The following is a 16626-nucleotide window of genomic DNA, read 5'->3' on the forward strand; positions in this document are numbered from 1 at the left end:
TGTAACCCCCAGGCTCGTTTAGCATCGATCGCAGACCAGTGGGAGTTCCTGACACAGAAGACGACAGAGAAGTCTCTCAAGCTGAAGGAGGCCAACAAGCAGCGCACGTACATTGCTGCCGTCAAGGATCTCGACTTCTGGCTCGGAGAGGTACACTACACATTACATAGCATTATTTTTAAAGCTAGGGAGAGGTAACATATTTGGTTTTGGGCATGTTTTAGCAAAAAAATAATGAAATTAAAACAGTTAACAGGATCTTCTGTAATGAGAACATTTTAAATTAATATTTACCGAAATCGGTTGGAACGACCAAGGCTAAGAAATAAATATGGTCTCATATCATCGTCATATTAGTCAATTGCCGTGTACTGCTAAACGTGGCCAACACCTAACAAACGCTAAATATGGTATATTTTTTATTAGAAATAATAAAATATACAAACTTAACTGAAAGCTTCTCAAAACTCAGTTTTAATTGTTACGTGTAGTATAAATATGAATTTGTTTGTAGGTTGAAAGCTTATTGACATCGGAAGACTCTGGCAAGGATTTGGCTTCCGTTCAGAATCTCATGAAGAAACACCAGCTTGTGGAAGCCGATATCCAAGCTCACGAGGACAGGATCAATGGTGAGAGAAATTATATTTGTATAATAATCAAGCTTTTTGTTTAAATAGTGTTCTTGTTTGGTTAGCTCAAAACGGAGGTATTTAAAGTTTGATTCGAACAAATTATTTATTAATATTCCTCATACTCATTGTGCATCCAAAACGGGAAGGCTTATTTGATGATTTCCTCCAACAAATTTTTGCTTGAATGAAATTCAGGGTGCATGTACATAGTGTATGAAGCTGGAGCAAATTAGCATGCGCAAGTGACCCGCTCGTATGCAGTTGCACGTGGGTGTTTATCTTGTTCTGGTACATGTGCGGGTTACTGGAATCCGCAAGTGTTTAAAATCGATATAACCTGCGCGTGTACCATAACATACGCAAGCTACTTGCACCGTGCAGACGCACCCTTAGATTTGGTTACTGGACAGCCACTCGCGCAATTTTCAGTTTCTTCGCGAAGTTTGGGGAGAATTAAACTATAACACACATTACTATCCACAGACATGAACGCTCAGGCCGACGCGCTGGTATCCTCCGGTCAGTTCGACAGCGCGGGCATCGGGTCGCGCCGCGCGGCCATCAACTCGCGCTTCGAGCGCGTGCGCAACCTCGCCGCGCACCGCCGCGCGCGCCTGCACGAGGCCAACACGCTGCACCAGTTCTTTAGAGATATCGCTGATGAGGAGTCTTGGATTAAGTTAGTATTACTAAATAAATTAATTTTCTATATAACATATGTATGTTAAACTAGTATTTAAGGGTCATTGATACCTGATAATGAAGTTGAAAATGTTCTTCTACTTATCGACTGGGCCGCAGGTTTAGCAAGCCCTGGTGTCGGAATAAATTAAATACACTCATACAATAGTTCTAATATTGATGATAAGTCTAAAATTTGCAATATGCTACTCTGAGGTTCAATAAAAAAAACCGCACAGACTTCAACTTTATAAGTATAAAGTAAAATAAAATTTTAGTACAAAACCCAACGTGAAACTTCTTATGTCTAAAACTATTTTCACCACAGGGAAAAGAAACTCCTCGTTGCATCAGACGACTACGGCCGCGATTTAACCGGCGTACAAAACTTACTGAAAAAGCACAAACGCCTCGAAGCCGAGCTGGCCAGCCACGAGCCCGCCATCCAAGCAGTACAGGAGGCTGGAGAGAAACTCATGGACGTCTCCAACCTGGGAGTGCCAGAGATCGAGCAGAGGCTCAAGGCTCTGTCCCTGGCCTGGGATGAGCTGCAGGCCTTGGCCGGAGAGAGGGGCGCCAAGTTGCAGCAGTCGCTGGCCTACCAGCAGTTCTTGGCGAAGGTTGATGAGGAGGAGGCTTGGATTAGGTGAGAATGATTTACTGGACCTACCAGTCATTTCTTCCCGCATCTAGACGTAAAGTTCGGTTATAATCGTTTCCATATTACTACTATTTCTGTACCACATTATACAGCTCAAGAACTAACTAGTTCACTTGTTTTACTGTAATATAGCCTAACATTCAAATTACCCTTGTTATATATTTAGTTTTTTTTATTTTACTCTTATGGAACGCGTTAATCAATTTTGTTATCATAAAATGACAGTATGTTCAATCTTAATGTAAACAAAATCTGATTTAATTTCTATTCTCTTATTTAGCGAGAAGCAGCAACTGGTCGTAGTAGGCGAGTGCGGCGACAGCATGGCTGCCGTCCAGGGTCTGCTGAAGAAGCACGAGGCTCTGGAAGCCGAGCTGGCGGCGCGCGGGGAGAGAGTGCGGGAGCTGCAGGCCGATGGAGAACGACTGCTGGCTGCCGGCAACTTGCATGCTGATGCACTGTCACACCGCATTAGGGCACTGCAGGTATGTACGAATGCCGCTCCATATAGAGAGCGAATGTTGTTTGAAAGTCTGAAACGAATGTCAGCTTTACTGATGTGAGAATCAATGAGCTTTAGTCAGTAAAAGGCATGAAATTATTTTCTTTTCCAATCAGGATGATTGTAATTGCTTCAATATCTAATATCAGGCGAATTGGCTATAAGTATCAATAGTACCAACACGAATAACTCCATTTTTTTAAACCGAAATACATGAATACAACTGAGAATTTATGTATAATTTGTTACAGTAATAACATCTGCCAAAATCAAAATTCATCCATTTCTTTTCACATGAAATATCAACAAGCATCGACACACATATAAACATTCGTATACAAAACACTAACCTCCCATTTCTCCTCAGGCTAAACTAGAAAAACTGACTGGCCTAGCAGCCCGTCGTAAGGCAGCCCTGGTGGACAACTCGCTGTACCTGCAACTGCTGTGGAAGGCCGACGTGGTGGAGTCGTGGATCGCCGACAAGGAGACGCACGTGCGCTCCGACGAGTTCGGACGCGACCTGTCCACTGTGCAGACACTGCTTACCAAGCAGGATACTTTCGATGCTGGTGAGTTATAGGCGAATATGGGTGTGCAGCCAAGCTGAAATGCACACAGCACATAATAAAAATACATTATGAACGCACAACAAATTAAAATGCTGTCTTTTTTACCAAAACTACATTTAGAATATTGTACACATCTTTAGCCTCTTCATATTAAGAACAGTGATATGATAAACGAACTATTTGTCTATATTTAGCAGTATTTCAAAAACAGTGGCATACATATTACTTGTCTTCGACTCGGCGGAATTTTTTGTCGTGTAAAATTGTTCTGTAACAGTAGAATGAGAAGAAAACCATGTCTTTTATTGTACTTACATTTACTTTTTATACAATGATAAGCAAAGGCTTTAAAAACAGTCACCTTAAATCCTACATTCGTGGCACAGTGAGCGAGGGCCGTGCTACGCGTTTTAAGGCTCATATTTTCCCCTTATTTTTGTTTGTATATAATGCTTTTATTGTTCTTGAGTATATGCGTCTTTACACGTGCAATAAAACTTACTTTCTTTCACCAGGTCTAACCGCATTCGAGCACGAAGGCATCCAGAACATCACCTCCCTCAAAGAACAACTGGTAGCCGCTAACCACGAGCAGACGCCCGCCATCGTCAAGCGCCACGGAGACGTGATCGCTCGCTGGCAGCGCCTGCTGGCCGACTCGGCCGCCAGGAAGCAGCGCTTGCTGCAGCTGCAGGACCAGTTCCGGCAGATCGAGGAGCTGTACCTCACCTTTGCTAAGAAGGTATACCTTCTTGCTCATCATCCTCCGAGCCTTTTCCCAACTATGTTGGGGTCGGCTTCCAGTCTAACCGGATTCAGCTGAGTACCAGTGCTTTACAAGGAGCGACTGCCTATCTGACCTCCTCAACCCAGTTACCCGGGCAACCCAATACCCCTTGGTTAGACTGGTGTCAGACTTACTGGCTTCTGACTACCCGTAACGACTGCCAAGGATGTTCAATGACAGCCGGGACCTACAGTTTAACGTGCCATCCGAAACACAGTCATTGGTGTCTAAGATATACTTAGAAAGTACATACAAACTTAGAAAAGTTGCATTGGTACTTGCTTGACCTGGAATCGAACCCGCGCCCTCATACTCGAGAGGTTGGTTCTTTGCCCACTAGGCCACCACGACTATATACGACGTATACCTTCTTGCTATTCTGGCATATCTTTCGTAGTGATAATATGAGTTATTGATTGAAAGTTATGTAAAATTAAGTCAACAAAGTCGAACTTCTGATGCTAGCAGTGTGTTGCAGTAGTACATAGAATACTGTATGGTGCAGATCACTGTTTCAGTTGATATGATTTTGTGTAAAAATGTCCTTGTCTGTTATGTAGTAAAACAGCTTAATATTATTGCACATTACACAATAATTCAAAAATATTTTCTGATGACCTCCGAATTGCCACTTTTGATTAGCGGGTCGTAAGGATAAATCTATTGTCCTCACTTATGTCAACTATTCATTATACTAAATATCTATTGTCTCTGTGCAGGCGTCAGCATTCAACTCGTGGTTCGAGAACGCGGAGGAGGACCTGACGGACCCGGTGCGCTGCAACTCCATCGAGGAGATCCGCGCCCTCCGCGACGCGCATGCGCAGTTCCAGGTAAACATCATACTATCGTTATATGTATTTATATTTTCTTCAAGCCTTTAAGAGGGTTACTGTTTCAGTGGTACTCACATTAGCTAAATAAATAAAACAATAAAAAGTATTTTTTTATATTACACACAATATTTATAAACACATTTTGGAGATGATGATGTACAAGGGCAAACTTAACCCAGAATTTGGTTTTCTTACATCACATCCTATTTATGAGAGAGAGTTCTTCTATTATAAATTCAAATACCTATAGGTACACCTGTCCAAATAAATATCAAATTAAATACCTACAACATATCATTAAAATAATGATCACTTCAATAGAAAATTCAAATAAACCATATTTTCCGTCCCCCAGGCGTCGCTGTCATCAGCGCAGAGTGACTTCGAGGCTCTTGCAGCGCTGGACGCGCAGATCAAGTCGTTCAACGTGGGCGCCAACCCCTACACCTGGTTCACCATGGAGGCGCTCGAGGAGACCTGGCGCAACCTGCGCAAGATCATCGGTATGTTATGATAAACAACAGACAAACCTATTTGACAAACAACAGTCATCATCCCCCTGTCCTTATTTTAACAGTCACAGTACCTCAAGTATTAGACCGAAGTTATAGACAATTTTTTGGGTCCTGGGTAGTTACTAAAGTTTACACTGCATATATTTATGGAACTTTATGAAAATGATTCCCAGTCTGAGACATGCGGCAGCCATGCGCGGTTGTCAAGTAAAGTCAAAGTCAAATCATTTATTTCATTTAGGCTTTCACAACCACTTATACACGACGTCAAAAAATATAAATAAAGTTGATTCTAGTTGCCCATTCCAAAAGTAGCTTCCTATGGAGAAGAACGGGCAAGAAACTCCATGTAAGTAGTTACGGGGCGTAATGAAATTCAGCTGGTTTTTGTTTGGCAATAGTAAAAAGGGCTGACCTCTTAATAATTACGTTATTAATAGGCCAGCCCTAAAGAGAAAATATTATCCGAAAGAAAGGTAACCAGAGGAATTGCCACATAGGATGTTGATGACATAGGATGTTAATGAAAATGTTATCATTATAACATTGTTTCCCAAAACTGATCATAACATTCCTTGCAGCTGAGCGCGACGTGGAGCTGACGAAGGAGGCGCACAGACAGGAGGAGAACGACAAGCTGCGCAAGGAGTTCGCCAAGCATGCCAACGCCTTCCACCAGTGGCTCACCGAGACACGGTATGTACTGTCTGCAAAAGACACTGCAATATTAGTACTATGGTTTAGTTACATGTACTATATGTTACTATGTATGATATGTGGAAGGTGGAACACAAATAAGTTTTGGCCAAGTTAAATAGTGTCAGGAATAATTGTAAAAAAAGTTTAATGTGTCCTTGACCATTTATGATACTGTGTGAAATGAAACGAACAGGAACAAAGGCAAAATATAGAATATTTATTAATAGTAAACCTTTTAGAGGTCGTCCTTTTCACATGTGACTACCAAAATTTCCGTGCTAAAAGTATTACTACTTCATTACATATTAAATTGTATGGAGGGTTATCCTGTAGTAACTATTGGAGTTGTTGACACGATTGATTGGTGCACAGGTACCGGCTGCTAGGCTGGGACGGGTAAAGTATTCAGAATGTCGCGTGTCCACTAAACTTGTCGTACGCTTCATGGCTTGACCAAAGATTATTAATTTATTTTGCTAAAAAAAAAAGACAAATATACATAAGTAAGTACCTTTTGTCAAGCCGATATAAATATAATACGCGAACGTTCTCGATGTCTTTCTATCCATACAGCTTAATGATTGGCTTATTTCAAAAATAATAGTTAGGTACATACTGCTGTGTAATCGACGCAAAATAATAAGAAAATTACTCCTGTACATACACAGGTTTATTTCTTTACTAATCTGAGTGTATCCTGTATCGACGTATTTTTTATTTCTTTTAAAATGTACTAATTGACTTCCTAAAGTTGACCCGTCTTGTTGTTGTTGTGTACATATTTCTCGAATTTTAATGTTACAAAACAAACAAAAGTAGTATCTTAGTACTACTGGGTGATGCTAAAATCATCATCTTTCCCCACTATGTTGGGTAAAAAATAATACGAAATTGATTTAATGCATTTTATACGTACATATTTTTGACGTGTATATGAATTATTTATATAGTCGTGGTGGCCTAGTGGGTAAAGGACCAACCTCTCAAGTATGAGGGCGCGGGTTCGATCCCAGGTCAGGCAAGTACCAATGCAACTTTTCTAAGTTTGTATGTACTTTCTAAGTATATCTTAGATACCATTGGCTGTGTTTCGGATGGCACGTTAAACTGTAGGTCCCGGCTGTCATTGAACATCCTTGGCGGTCGTTACGGGTAGTCAGAAGCCAGTAAGTCTGACACCAGTCTAACCAAGGGGTATCGGGTTGCCCGGGTAACTGGGTTGAGGAGGTCAGATAGGCAGTCGCTTCTTGTAAAGCACTGGTACTCAGCTGAATCCGGTTAGACTGGAAGCCGACCCCAACATAGTTTGGGAAAAGGCTCGGAGGATGGATGGATGGATATGAATTATTTATATAAGCAACATTTAATTTCAACATCAACTATTCATCATATTGTTCGTACAGCACCTCTATGATGGAGGGTACCGGATCCTTGGAGCAGCAGCTCGCCACGCTGCGCACTCGTGCCGGCGAAGTGCGGGCTCGCAGGGCTGACCTACGACGACTTGAGGAACTAGGTAACATATATATTTGTACTCTTTTCTGATAGCCATAAAGAGATTCTGTGTCTCTTGCAGATATGTTTCCCAAATAAGTGAGAGTAAAGTTTTTCAGTTCCGTTCAAATTGAATTATGATAATAAATTCCGAAAAGCTTAGTCTGAACTGACTTCAATCTCATAAAGCAATCTAGGATGTCTTTCAAAATTTAAATACTGGCTACCTGTTCGTCACAACTGGAGAAACTCTTAGCAAGATTATTGTCAGACTTTCTAGCTTCATAGCTTCAGTTACGTCCACTGTAACATTTCTTTATTTATGTTCCTAGGCGCGGCTCTAGAAGAGCACTTGATCCTGGACAACCGGTACACGGAGCACAGCACGGTGGGGCTGGCGCAGCAGTGGGACCAGCTCGACCAGCTGTCCATGCGCATGCAGCACAACCTCGAGCAGCAGATACAGGCCAGGAACCACTCTGGTATGTATACTTGATACACCTATCCAAAGACAGTTCCGAAGTAGCCGTAGATGCAACATTACACAGCACAGTTCCCAGATGCATACATGGAGCAATCTGGTATAAGGAAGTTTATTCTTCTTCCCGGCAATAACACATGGAAAAGTGGTGAAAGTTGGGTGATTTTGGGATGATGTCTCGATGTATTTTTTCTGGAAAAGTTGCTGATTCGGAAATATCAATTTACAAAAACTATTTGTCTTGATAAATATACATATAAGGTGATTAGTAAAAAATAACTATTTACAACGTTATTTTTGATGTCACTTTTGGTAGCTAAGTATTCTACTCAGTAAGTAGTTCTACTTGGATAAAGAGTCAACAAATTGTATAGCCATTTATTTATAAGATGAAGGTGACTAAATAGATAATTTTTTATTTAAATTATTTTAACAAATTTATATTAATACAAATTTGTATATTTCTTCCCCAGGTGTAAGCGAGGACGCGCTGAAGGAGTTCTCGATGATGTTCAAGCACTTCGACAAGGACCGGTCGGGCCGCCTCAACCACCACGAGTTCAAGTCCTGTCTCCGCGCGCTCGGGTACGACCTGCCCATGGTTGAGGAGGGACAACCTGACCCAGAGTTCGAGGCTATACTTAGTGAGTAGCAATTGGAATATTCAGTAATTTAAATTATTCTTAATTTTTTTTTATTAGCCTATGCTGTCCCACTGCTGGGCAAAGGCCTGGAATTTAATTTATACCAGAAAAAAAAAATATTTTGTTTAATACATTTGCAAGGAGTTGGTAATAAGGGGTATAACAAATAATGTGACACCTATAGGTTAGCCAAGGGCTATGACAAAGTGTCCTAGAGGATAAAGCAGCCTAGCTGGAGGCAGACCAAGAAAGCATTGGCGAAATAAATTCGATGATGTATTTTGTAACTGATTTGCCATTTCAAGCTTCTAATAGAATAATGTTGAAGAGGTATTTGAACAGCAACAGCAGTCGAGCTTCAAAAATATGTTGACCACAATCTTTAAAATACATTCCACACTACAATATAAATATTTTCTTCCAGATGTGGTAGACCCGAACCGCGACGGCCAGGTTTCCCTCCAAGAATACATGGCGTTCATGATCAGCAAGGAGACAGAGAACGTGCACTCTTCCGAGGAGATAGAGAACGCCTTCCGAGCCATCACGGCACACCAGGACCGCGCCTATGTCACCAAGGATGAACTTTATGCTGTGAGTATTTTGTATCTTCAAGTTGTATGTCGTCCAAGAGAGATTGAATTCCCTTTTCAGATGAGAACATGGGCTCATTTTTATGGACAACATGATTGTCCGTTTTTCTTAAACAATTGTTTATAATTCACGGTAAACAGTATTCATAGGATCCATGACATAAAATGTTAGGAAAAAGATGTAGCGTGAAGTATTCATAGGATCTTTCTACAATTTTAGTTGGTCCACAGCTTAGCATGAGCTATGAAAGTAACGGAAAACATTGCCTTTACGATAATTTGCTCTCTTTCTAGAATGTTGTCAATTTTATATTGTACTCTACTCAACAGCCACCGTGCAGATCTTGACAAAACTTTACTAATTTGTCGTTTCCCTCACAGAACCTGACGAAGGAGATGGCGGACTACTGCGTGGCCCGCATGAAGCCGTTCGTGGACAACAAGACGGAGCGGCCCATCCCCAACGCGCTCGACTACATCGACTTCACGCGCACGCTGTTCCAGAACTAAACGCCCACCGCGCAGTACTGCGCACTATTTATCGCATTAAATCACTAACTAAACGCTGCTCTTTCATTCTGTGCCGTCAACCCAACACGAGTGCGAGTACTGCGCGGACCGCTGTCCGCTTGCATTCGTATAGCACTCTATTCATTATTACTATATTGACTGAATAATCGCATTTCAACTCATATTGTAGCATTAGAGTCAGTACATTCGACTTAGAAGTAAATAATATATGTGATCAGCTGATGTCGGTGCGTTGTCGTTCGGAGATTGTTCTTGTGTTCGTGTGTCGAGCAAGCGCAAGCGGACGTATAACGCGTGTCGAGACGCTACCTCGCAACAGCTTGTACCTTGTGGTATGTGTAGTAAGGGTGAGAATTCCTTTTCTCTGGCGCCAGCAGAGAAATACGAAGCTGCCGGTCTCTAAGATATCAGTATTTCCTATCTAATATCCACGTTTTATATCCCCTTTGTCTATGAAATTTCAATGTCGATTTTAATGCATTTCGTAAAATTTAAATAATTTGCTAGATAGTGTTTTAATTGTAAGGCAAGATTAATAAATCTTATTTTATTATTCATTTATTAATTATGCTAAAATGCTATTTATTTTTTGTATCCTCCATTAATTAACTTTTCAATAAATATTTATTTCCAAATTAAATTGTTTATCTTTAAACATATAAAAAAATATCCATATTTCCTTTACAACTTATGCTGACTGAAAAACACATCAGCTTTTTAATCGGACCGATGGCACATGACAGGATGCCTAGAAAAGGGCTAGAATATAGCAAAAATAGTCAGTGGTCGATTTTAAACAGTCTATTATTTATTTATCTGTAATTATTACTTAATCTTATGTTACAACTTTCACACAAATATAAACTACAACTATTAACTATGTCATTATATTAATTTTGTTAACTTCGCCAAATTGTGTTAATACATTAAACATTTGCTTTTATTATAATTATTTGTATAAAAATCAAAACAACTTGAACATTATTATTAAATACATATTTACAAGAACTAAGTTTTGGTAGATATGATAAAAATTTACATTTTAGTCATAATTTTTACCATTTCACGTACGCCCAGTATATCGCCGTCCAAGCGAAGCAGTAATACTACACATACAGACAACATATTATACTATTATTTTATCTTTAGAAAACATACAATATGCTCACATCACAATTAATAAACCTTTCATATCTAAATTGGAACAAATATTTCACACAACAGTTCATTTCTTCTCTATGCCATGAATCTGAATTGAGAAATTGGAATCTCATCAGGAGTTTGACCATGAAGGACTGACATTATGACGACAGGTAACAGCCACACAACCACGACTCATGTGATTTTTATCAAGCCCGCATGTGATTTTTATGAAGTGCAGCTTCAGCCAGCGAACCGCGCGCGATGTGGAACCGTTACGCATATTCTTCGAAACGGCTCCAAACTTGGTATTCGCGCCCTTTCGCGGCCATCACGCGCGGTTCGCGGGCCAAGTGCAGAGCGGGTATCAGATTTTTGAGCATGAGACGACAGTCTAGTTGAGTTGCGCTCTCTGCAGCAATCGGAACTCTTGCGTGGTGACGTGCGGCTGTAGCTTGTCGAGCAGCGGCTGCGGCAGCGAGCCTCGCGGCGGCTGCAGGTAGGGGATGCTGAGCAGCTCGCGCACGGAGGGCCGCGCCCGCGCGTTGTACGTCAGGCACCACTTCAGCGCTGAGATCAGTGATGGAGGGAGGTCTGTGGGACCATGACAAATCAAGGATCAAAAAACATATATTGGTCAGCAAATTATTCTGATCAAGTACTTTGTATTAAATGGCGCAGAAAGCCAAGTATAAAGTTAGCATTTATTATTCAAAGTAAGAAACAGGTGAAGCCCCCCTCTAAACGGGTTGTTTTTAAATCCCCTTGATGGGGGTGAAAACAGTAATGTTAGGTATGTATAAGTTTGTAGGGTAGTTTTATGCGTTTTGTTTCGAAAATCTAACCAAAGAAGAGCACATAAAGGTTAATATTAATCTAGATTGTAGAACATAGTATACTCACGCTCAACAGACGGATAATCAATCCGATGATTGGGGTCGAGTATGGCGGCCAGCTTGGCGAGGTTGGAGATGTGCGCGAACGGGGTGCGCCCGTACACCATGCTGTACAGGATACAGCCGAGCGACCACACGTCCGAACGGAATGAGATCTAAATACAACACATCAGTTTACTAAAAGAATATCAAATAAATCCAAAGGAAGTAGATACTAAATTAATTCATCATTAGGAGTTAAAAGTTACTGTCCAAAATTTTCTATTATTCCCAATAAGCCATAGGGCCATATAGGACAAGGAATTACCAGCCGCAAAAGTCGGTCGATCTTAAGGCTAGGCAGATGAGTGAATTCAAGACTCAGTTAACTCTTTTGAACAATCCTATCCTGCAGTGTCTTTTTCATACTGTTTTTTAGAAAAGAAAGTGTGTATTTTCCATACATAAATAACACGTACCTTTATGGGAGCACTACCATCGCTGGTACCAACGCCATACCCCCCCGCACCGCCCATGAGCGCCTCAGGGCTGATGTAGGAGTAAGTGCCGGTGGCCTGTGACCTGACTACCGACGTGGCGTCGCTGCTGATGGCCGACGCGATGCCGAAGTCTATCAGCTTCAGCCGCCCGCACACCAGCAGGAAGTTCGCCGGCTTTAAGTCTGCGTGGATTACTCCTGCCAACAGATTTAGGTTAAGCTCTTGTATGCCGCTAATTAGAGAACAATAGAAAACGCATTTTGTCTTGCGTAGATCTGCGCAATACAAGGGTTAATAGAGGTGAAAGTTAATCATAATAAATAAGTTGCCGGCAATGTACCAATAAGAAAAAGAAATGCTTACTAATGCTAATCATATGTAGCTCTGTCTGTCTGTCTATATATGATGTTAGTTTATTAAAAATAAAAATAATATTCAGAAAGATATATAATGAGCAATGGTATAGTAATTATAAACTGTATATTTGAACTAGCTATATGCCACATGTGGCTCATGTACCTAGCTAAAACACAAGCTTACCATGTTCATGAATATAATTGACGGCGTGCAGCATTTCCTCCCAGTAGTGCAGCACGAGCGCGGGCGGCAGGCCGGCGCCGCGCGCCTTCATGAACGACGCGAGGTCCGTCTCGCCCACCTCCAGCACCATGCGCAGGAAGTGGTTGGTGCGGTCGTATTCACTGGGGAAAGAGTTGTTAACCTTTTCACCGCCACGCCATATCGGTATTCCTATGCCCTGTACGCCAAGCCCGAAAATCTTAATTAAATATCTACTAAAAAATATATAAAAGTAATGATTTAATAGGTTTATTTTGTATTTTTCTGCGACCTGTTTTTTGTCGAGTATAGCCGTCGTTGGCGCACAGGGCACGCTTGCTCATGTCGGCTATAGCCGACATTGGCGTTCAAAAGGTTAAAGGTTTGCAATGCAATTAACAATGAAGTAATAGGTTCATATAGATTCAAAAAGCTAAGTAAGTATTATATAATACATAAAACACTATCTATACTAATATAATAAAGAGGAATTTGTTGTTTGTACCCTAGAGGCTCCAAACTACAACTGTCTCGTAAATTATTTCACTGTTGGGAATCCACACAGTCCCAGGTGACATTGAGGCTAGGTATATGTGATCAGGAAAGCAGTTTCTACTGAATGCTGATGATACCGTTGGAAACAGCAGTGAACTAATTACACACTTTTGTTGTTTACAGTAATTACAGATTCACAATTTTGTTGGATTAATACTGTTTTATGTACATTTCATGAGAACATAAATGAGGATAAAATTCTACATGTACAACTCACTAGTCAAACAGTCTGATGACTCTGTCAGAGTTCTGCAGCTCCCGGAGAAGCCGCACCTCATTGATGTAGCCTTGAGCCAGGTCCTGGTCTGTAGCCAAGTACACACACTTCACTGCGTACTCACAGGATGTACCCACTTCTAGTACCTGCAAATGTACAAGTACATTACATTACAACATTATTTAGTAAGCAGTCAAAATTTAGCAAGTCCTTCTTTGTGTTAAGGAAAAACATGTTTGAACTTGTTCAAGAAGTTGGACAACACACCAATAATACTTGCACTGAGAGAAGCACCTTTTCTTTGCATGATTAGTAGACATCGGATTATATGCATTTGCATGTTTGCATATGCAAATGCATATTATGCTATTATTTTAGCGTTATTGCATATTTTGGTACTTTTTCATTGATAGTGCTTATTTCAGTATTTATATGTGTTGTACTACCCCATCCCACACCACACGTCAACACATCTGCCTGGCACGCACTGCGAAAGCGCACTGGAAGAGTTCAGGATTGTCAATAAATTGATTTCTTCTACAAAAAAAGTGTTTTTAAAAGCACCATCGCGAGTACAGGCGTATAAGGAGCGACTGCCAAACCTACCACTACCTCCAGAACCAATATTAACACGTTGGGGAACTTGGTTGAAAGCTGTACTATTTTATGCTGAGAATTTAGAAGCCATAAAAGAAGTAGTTGCACAATTTGACAGTTCAGAAGCCATTGCAATTAATTCAAGCCAGCAGGCATTTGAGGATTCTTCAATTAAACAAAATATTGCTCTTATTGCAACACTTCAGCAATATACCCGATGCCATTGAGAGACTAGAAACTTTAATTGTGCATATTTTGTGCATATTTCGCTCTTTTTTAGTGCATATTTGCATGCATATTTTGGCATTTTGATAGTGCATATAATCCGATGTCTAATGATTAGTTAGTTACAATATTGGTTAGTAGGTCATTTTAGGAGTGGATTTTAAAAATTAAGATATGATTACTCACTTTGTACACTTCACTAGAGCCCCCAACACCCAGCTTTTTAAGGAACATATATTTTTTATCCTTTATTCTAGTTGTCTTAAACAAAACTTTTGAGTTATTGTTCACTACGCCTTGAGGGTATGAAGGTGTGGCCATGTACGAGGGGGGCATGACTCTCTTGTTCAGTGGAGTCTCAGGGACAGGCGCCGGAGCAGGGACCGCAGCAGGTGGAGCAGGAGCGGGCTCAGCCCTCGGGGGCGGACACCGGGGCTCCTCCACAGGAGGATTCTGTGTGAATAACTCTACTCTCACTTTATCTCTATTTAGAATTAAAGCTTTCTGTGGAGTTTTCTTTTGTTTTGACCCCGGTGTAAACCTTCTAATACCTGACTTTATTTTGGGTGTTGCTGATTTTTTTGCTTCCGGCGTCTTTTTACTACAAGAGTTTTGTGTTCTGCTATCTTGGGGCAACAACACACGCTGCTTTGCTTCAGAAGTCGGATACACGTTAGAGTTTACGTTATTGCGCGAACTTGGTATATGAAAGTTCTGTTTGGATGGGAACGTTTGATGCGGGACCCACTTATCGTTGACATTCTCTTTGTCATGTTCATTATAAGTGGACTTCTTCTCGGATGCAAACGCTTTGATGTCCTTAGGTTTCTGCTTCAAATTGGGGGTAAAAAAGTTTTTACTTAATTTCTTTTCAGGAGAGGGCTTTTTAACAGTTTCGTCAGAAGAATTTTCACTGTCCTCTTCTGAGAAGCTCGAGTCGGGAGTGTCTGCCGCATATCTCAAAGGCATCAAGTTCGCCAGCAGTGCCGACATCGGCTTCGGCGTGAACGTGATGCTATTCGCCGTCGGTTCCGTGTTACTCATGTTTGTTGATACTCACTCCATATGTATATAATAACAGACACTATTATAACCACTTTAAACACAATGTTTACCTAACTTTTACGTAAGCAAAGACAAATTATTTATATCCGATTCTACAATTTCAAATACACTCAGAAATATTATCCGTTGAGTTGAACTTTTGAACACTTTGACAGTTGTTTACCGAGCTCAGCAAAATGACAACAACAAAAAAGTATGAGGTTCCAGGGTTGCAATAAAAAAAATAGTTGTTATTTCTATTCTATTTAGTGCTATTTTTTTTAAGTAAGAAATTCTATTAAATGTATAAGTGAAATCATGAAAAATCATTGAAAAATTTACTCCATGACCTGTTATTTGTCATTTATTAAAGGTACTCCTCCAATACACCTAACAATCACTAGCGGTCGATGGCGGCCTAAGGGTGAACACACACTTATCAGTATCGATTAGGGGCTCGATTCTGCTAACTTTACTTAAGTGACATTTGATGGACATCCAACTAAGCGCTATTTTTCATTGAAATAAACGTTTTTATACTTTTCTGTGACTCAATATTGAATAATATTGTCTGCAAATGATTTACGATTGCAAACTTTATGACATTCAGGACCCCGATTCTCCTAAGTTAATAATGTCAAAATCGAATAGAAATCGAATCGCAATATGATCGTAATAGCAGTTTTAACCATATCGGGCATTCTGCTCCTAATGAAAGACCAATCGTATTCGATTGACATTTGATTGGTGTGCGATTGGTCTGCTATTTTGATGATTTTGGTCTATACGGTAGTTTGCTGTACAATCATTTTGCAATCGTAAATCATTTGCAGACAAAATGATTCATTATTGAATGACAGAAAAGGATAAAAACGTTTATTTCAAAGAAAACATAGCGGAATGCCACATACGCTTCAATAGTAATCGAGTCGGGATTGGATCTCAGTCGAATCGAGTCGAACGTCAATCGAAGGTCGCTTAAGTAAAATTAGGAGAATCGGGCCCCAGGAAATATATAGGATTTATTCGGTGCCTTCCATTTCCATTGACTTATAAACTATTGCCTTCAGCTCGTGTAAGTTATCGTTCGCCATAAGAGCGCGTTTGCGACAGTCATTAAAAGAGTATCTTTACTAAATTGCTAATTGTTCGCGACAGACGCATCCGTGCGCCGCGTGCAAATTCTTTTTTTTTTGTATGGCATCTCGTAGTTCAGCCTAGGAGGCCGTGTACCCACTGCTTAACCGGTCTTTTGGTAAGTGTTAGTGTGTAAAATATAGAGTT

General features: G+C 40.5%; 3 protein-coding genes across 8 annotated transcripts in view; 2 read left to right on the forward strand and 1 right to left on the reverse strand.

Annotated features, from left to right (window-relative positions):
• The window catches only part of Alpha-spec (alpha Spectrin), a 41821-nt gene extending 32158 nt beyond the window's left edge, over positions 1–9663 (forward strand). For 4 of the 6 annotated variants that reach the window (XM_064034649.1, XM_064034653.1, XM_064034650.1 and 1 more), the window contains 16 exons: positions 13–150; positions 515–632; positions 1119–1314; positions 1645–1962; positions 2258–2462; positions 2847–3051; positions 3567–3793; positions 4558–4671; positions 5030–5177; positions 5771–5885; positions 6261–6284; positions 7292–7404; positions 7715–7864; positions 8337–8507; positions 8932–9101; positions 9482–9663. In XM_064034649.1, the coding sequence (XP_063890719.1) occupies positions 13–150; positions 515–632; positions 1119–1314; positions 1645–1962; positions 2258–2462; positions 2847–3051; positions 3567–3793; positions 4558–4671; positions 5030–5177; positions 5771–5885; positions 6261–6284; positions 7292–7404; positions 7715–7864; positions 8337–8507; positions 8932–9101; positions 9482–9610 (2541 nt within the window). In that variant the 3' untranslated portion in view covers positions 9611–9663. The remainder of the gene's footprint in view (positions 1–12; positions 151–514; positions 633–1118; positions 1315–1644; positions 1963–2257; positions 2463–2846; positions 3052–3566; positions 3794–4557; positions 4672–5029; positions 5178–5770; positions 5886–6260; positions 6285–7291; positions 7405–7714; positions 7865–8336; positions 8508–8931; positions 9102–9481) is intronic. The other 2 variants (XM_064034652.1, XM_064034654.1) reach the window with 1 other exon arrangement.
• Positions 9664–10417: 754 nt separating this feature from the next.
• On the reverse strand, positions 10418–15540 carry Mps1 (Monopolar spindle 1). The gene is made up of 6 exons (XM_064034659.1): positions 14485–15540; positions 13477–13622; positions 12687–12847; positions 12126–12343; positions 11675–11822; positions 10418–11365 (listed from the first exon to the last, which is right to left on the reverse strand). The coding sequence occupies exons 1-6, from the start codon at positions 15340–15342 to the stop codon at positions 11166–11168; spliced, it is 1731 nt and encodes a 576-aa protein (XP_063890729.1). The 5' UTR covers positions 15343–15540; the 3' UTR covers positions 10418–11165.
• Positions 15541–15651: 111 nt separating this feature from the next.
• LOC110374656 (endoplasmic reticulum chaperone BiP) overlaps positions 15652–16626 on the forward strand; it is a 39320-nt gene continuing 38345 nt past the window's right edge. Inside the window, exon 1 of the mRNA XM_064034898.1 lies at positions 15652–15662. The gene's annotated coding sequence lies outside the window, so the exon portion shown is untranslated. The remainder of the gene's footprint in view (positions 15663–16626) is intronic.

Source organism: Helicoverpa armigera, chromosome 5, assembly GCF_030705265.1.
Source record: "Helicoverpa armigera isolate CAAS_96S chromosome 5, ASM3070526v1, whole genome shotgun sequence".
NCBI classification, from domain to species: domain Eukaryota; kingdom Metazoa; phylum Arthropoda; class Insecta; order Lepidoptera; family Noctuidae; genus Helicoverpa; species Helicoverpa armigera.

What these genes read in the sequence shown, in the direction of transcription:
- Mps1 (XM_064034659.1), bottom strand. Translation starts at nt 15,342, where the DNA reads ATGAGTAACACGGAACCGACGGCGAATAGCATCACGTTCACGCCGAAG. An exon ending in CAATTATATTCATGAACATG is followed by an intron (nt 12,344 to 12,686) that starts GTAAGCTTGTGT and finishes ATCTGTTGGCAG; the next exon opens with GAGTAATCCACGCAGACTTA. An exon ending in ATGGTAGTGCTCCCATAAAG is followed by an intron (nt 11,823 to 12,125) that starts GTACGTGTTATT and finishes TGTTGTATTTAG; the next exon opens with ATCTCATTCCGTTCGGACGT.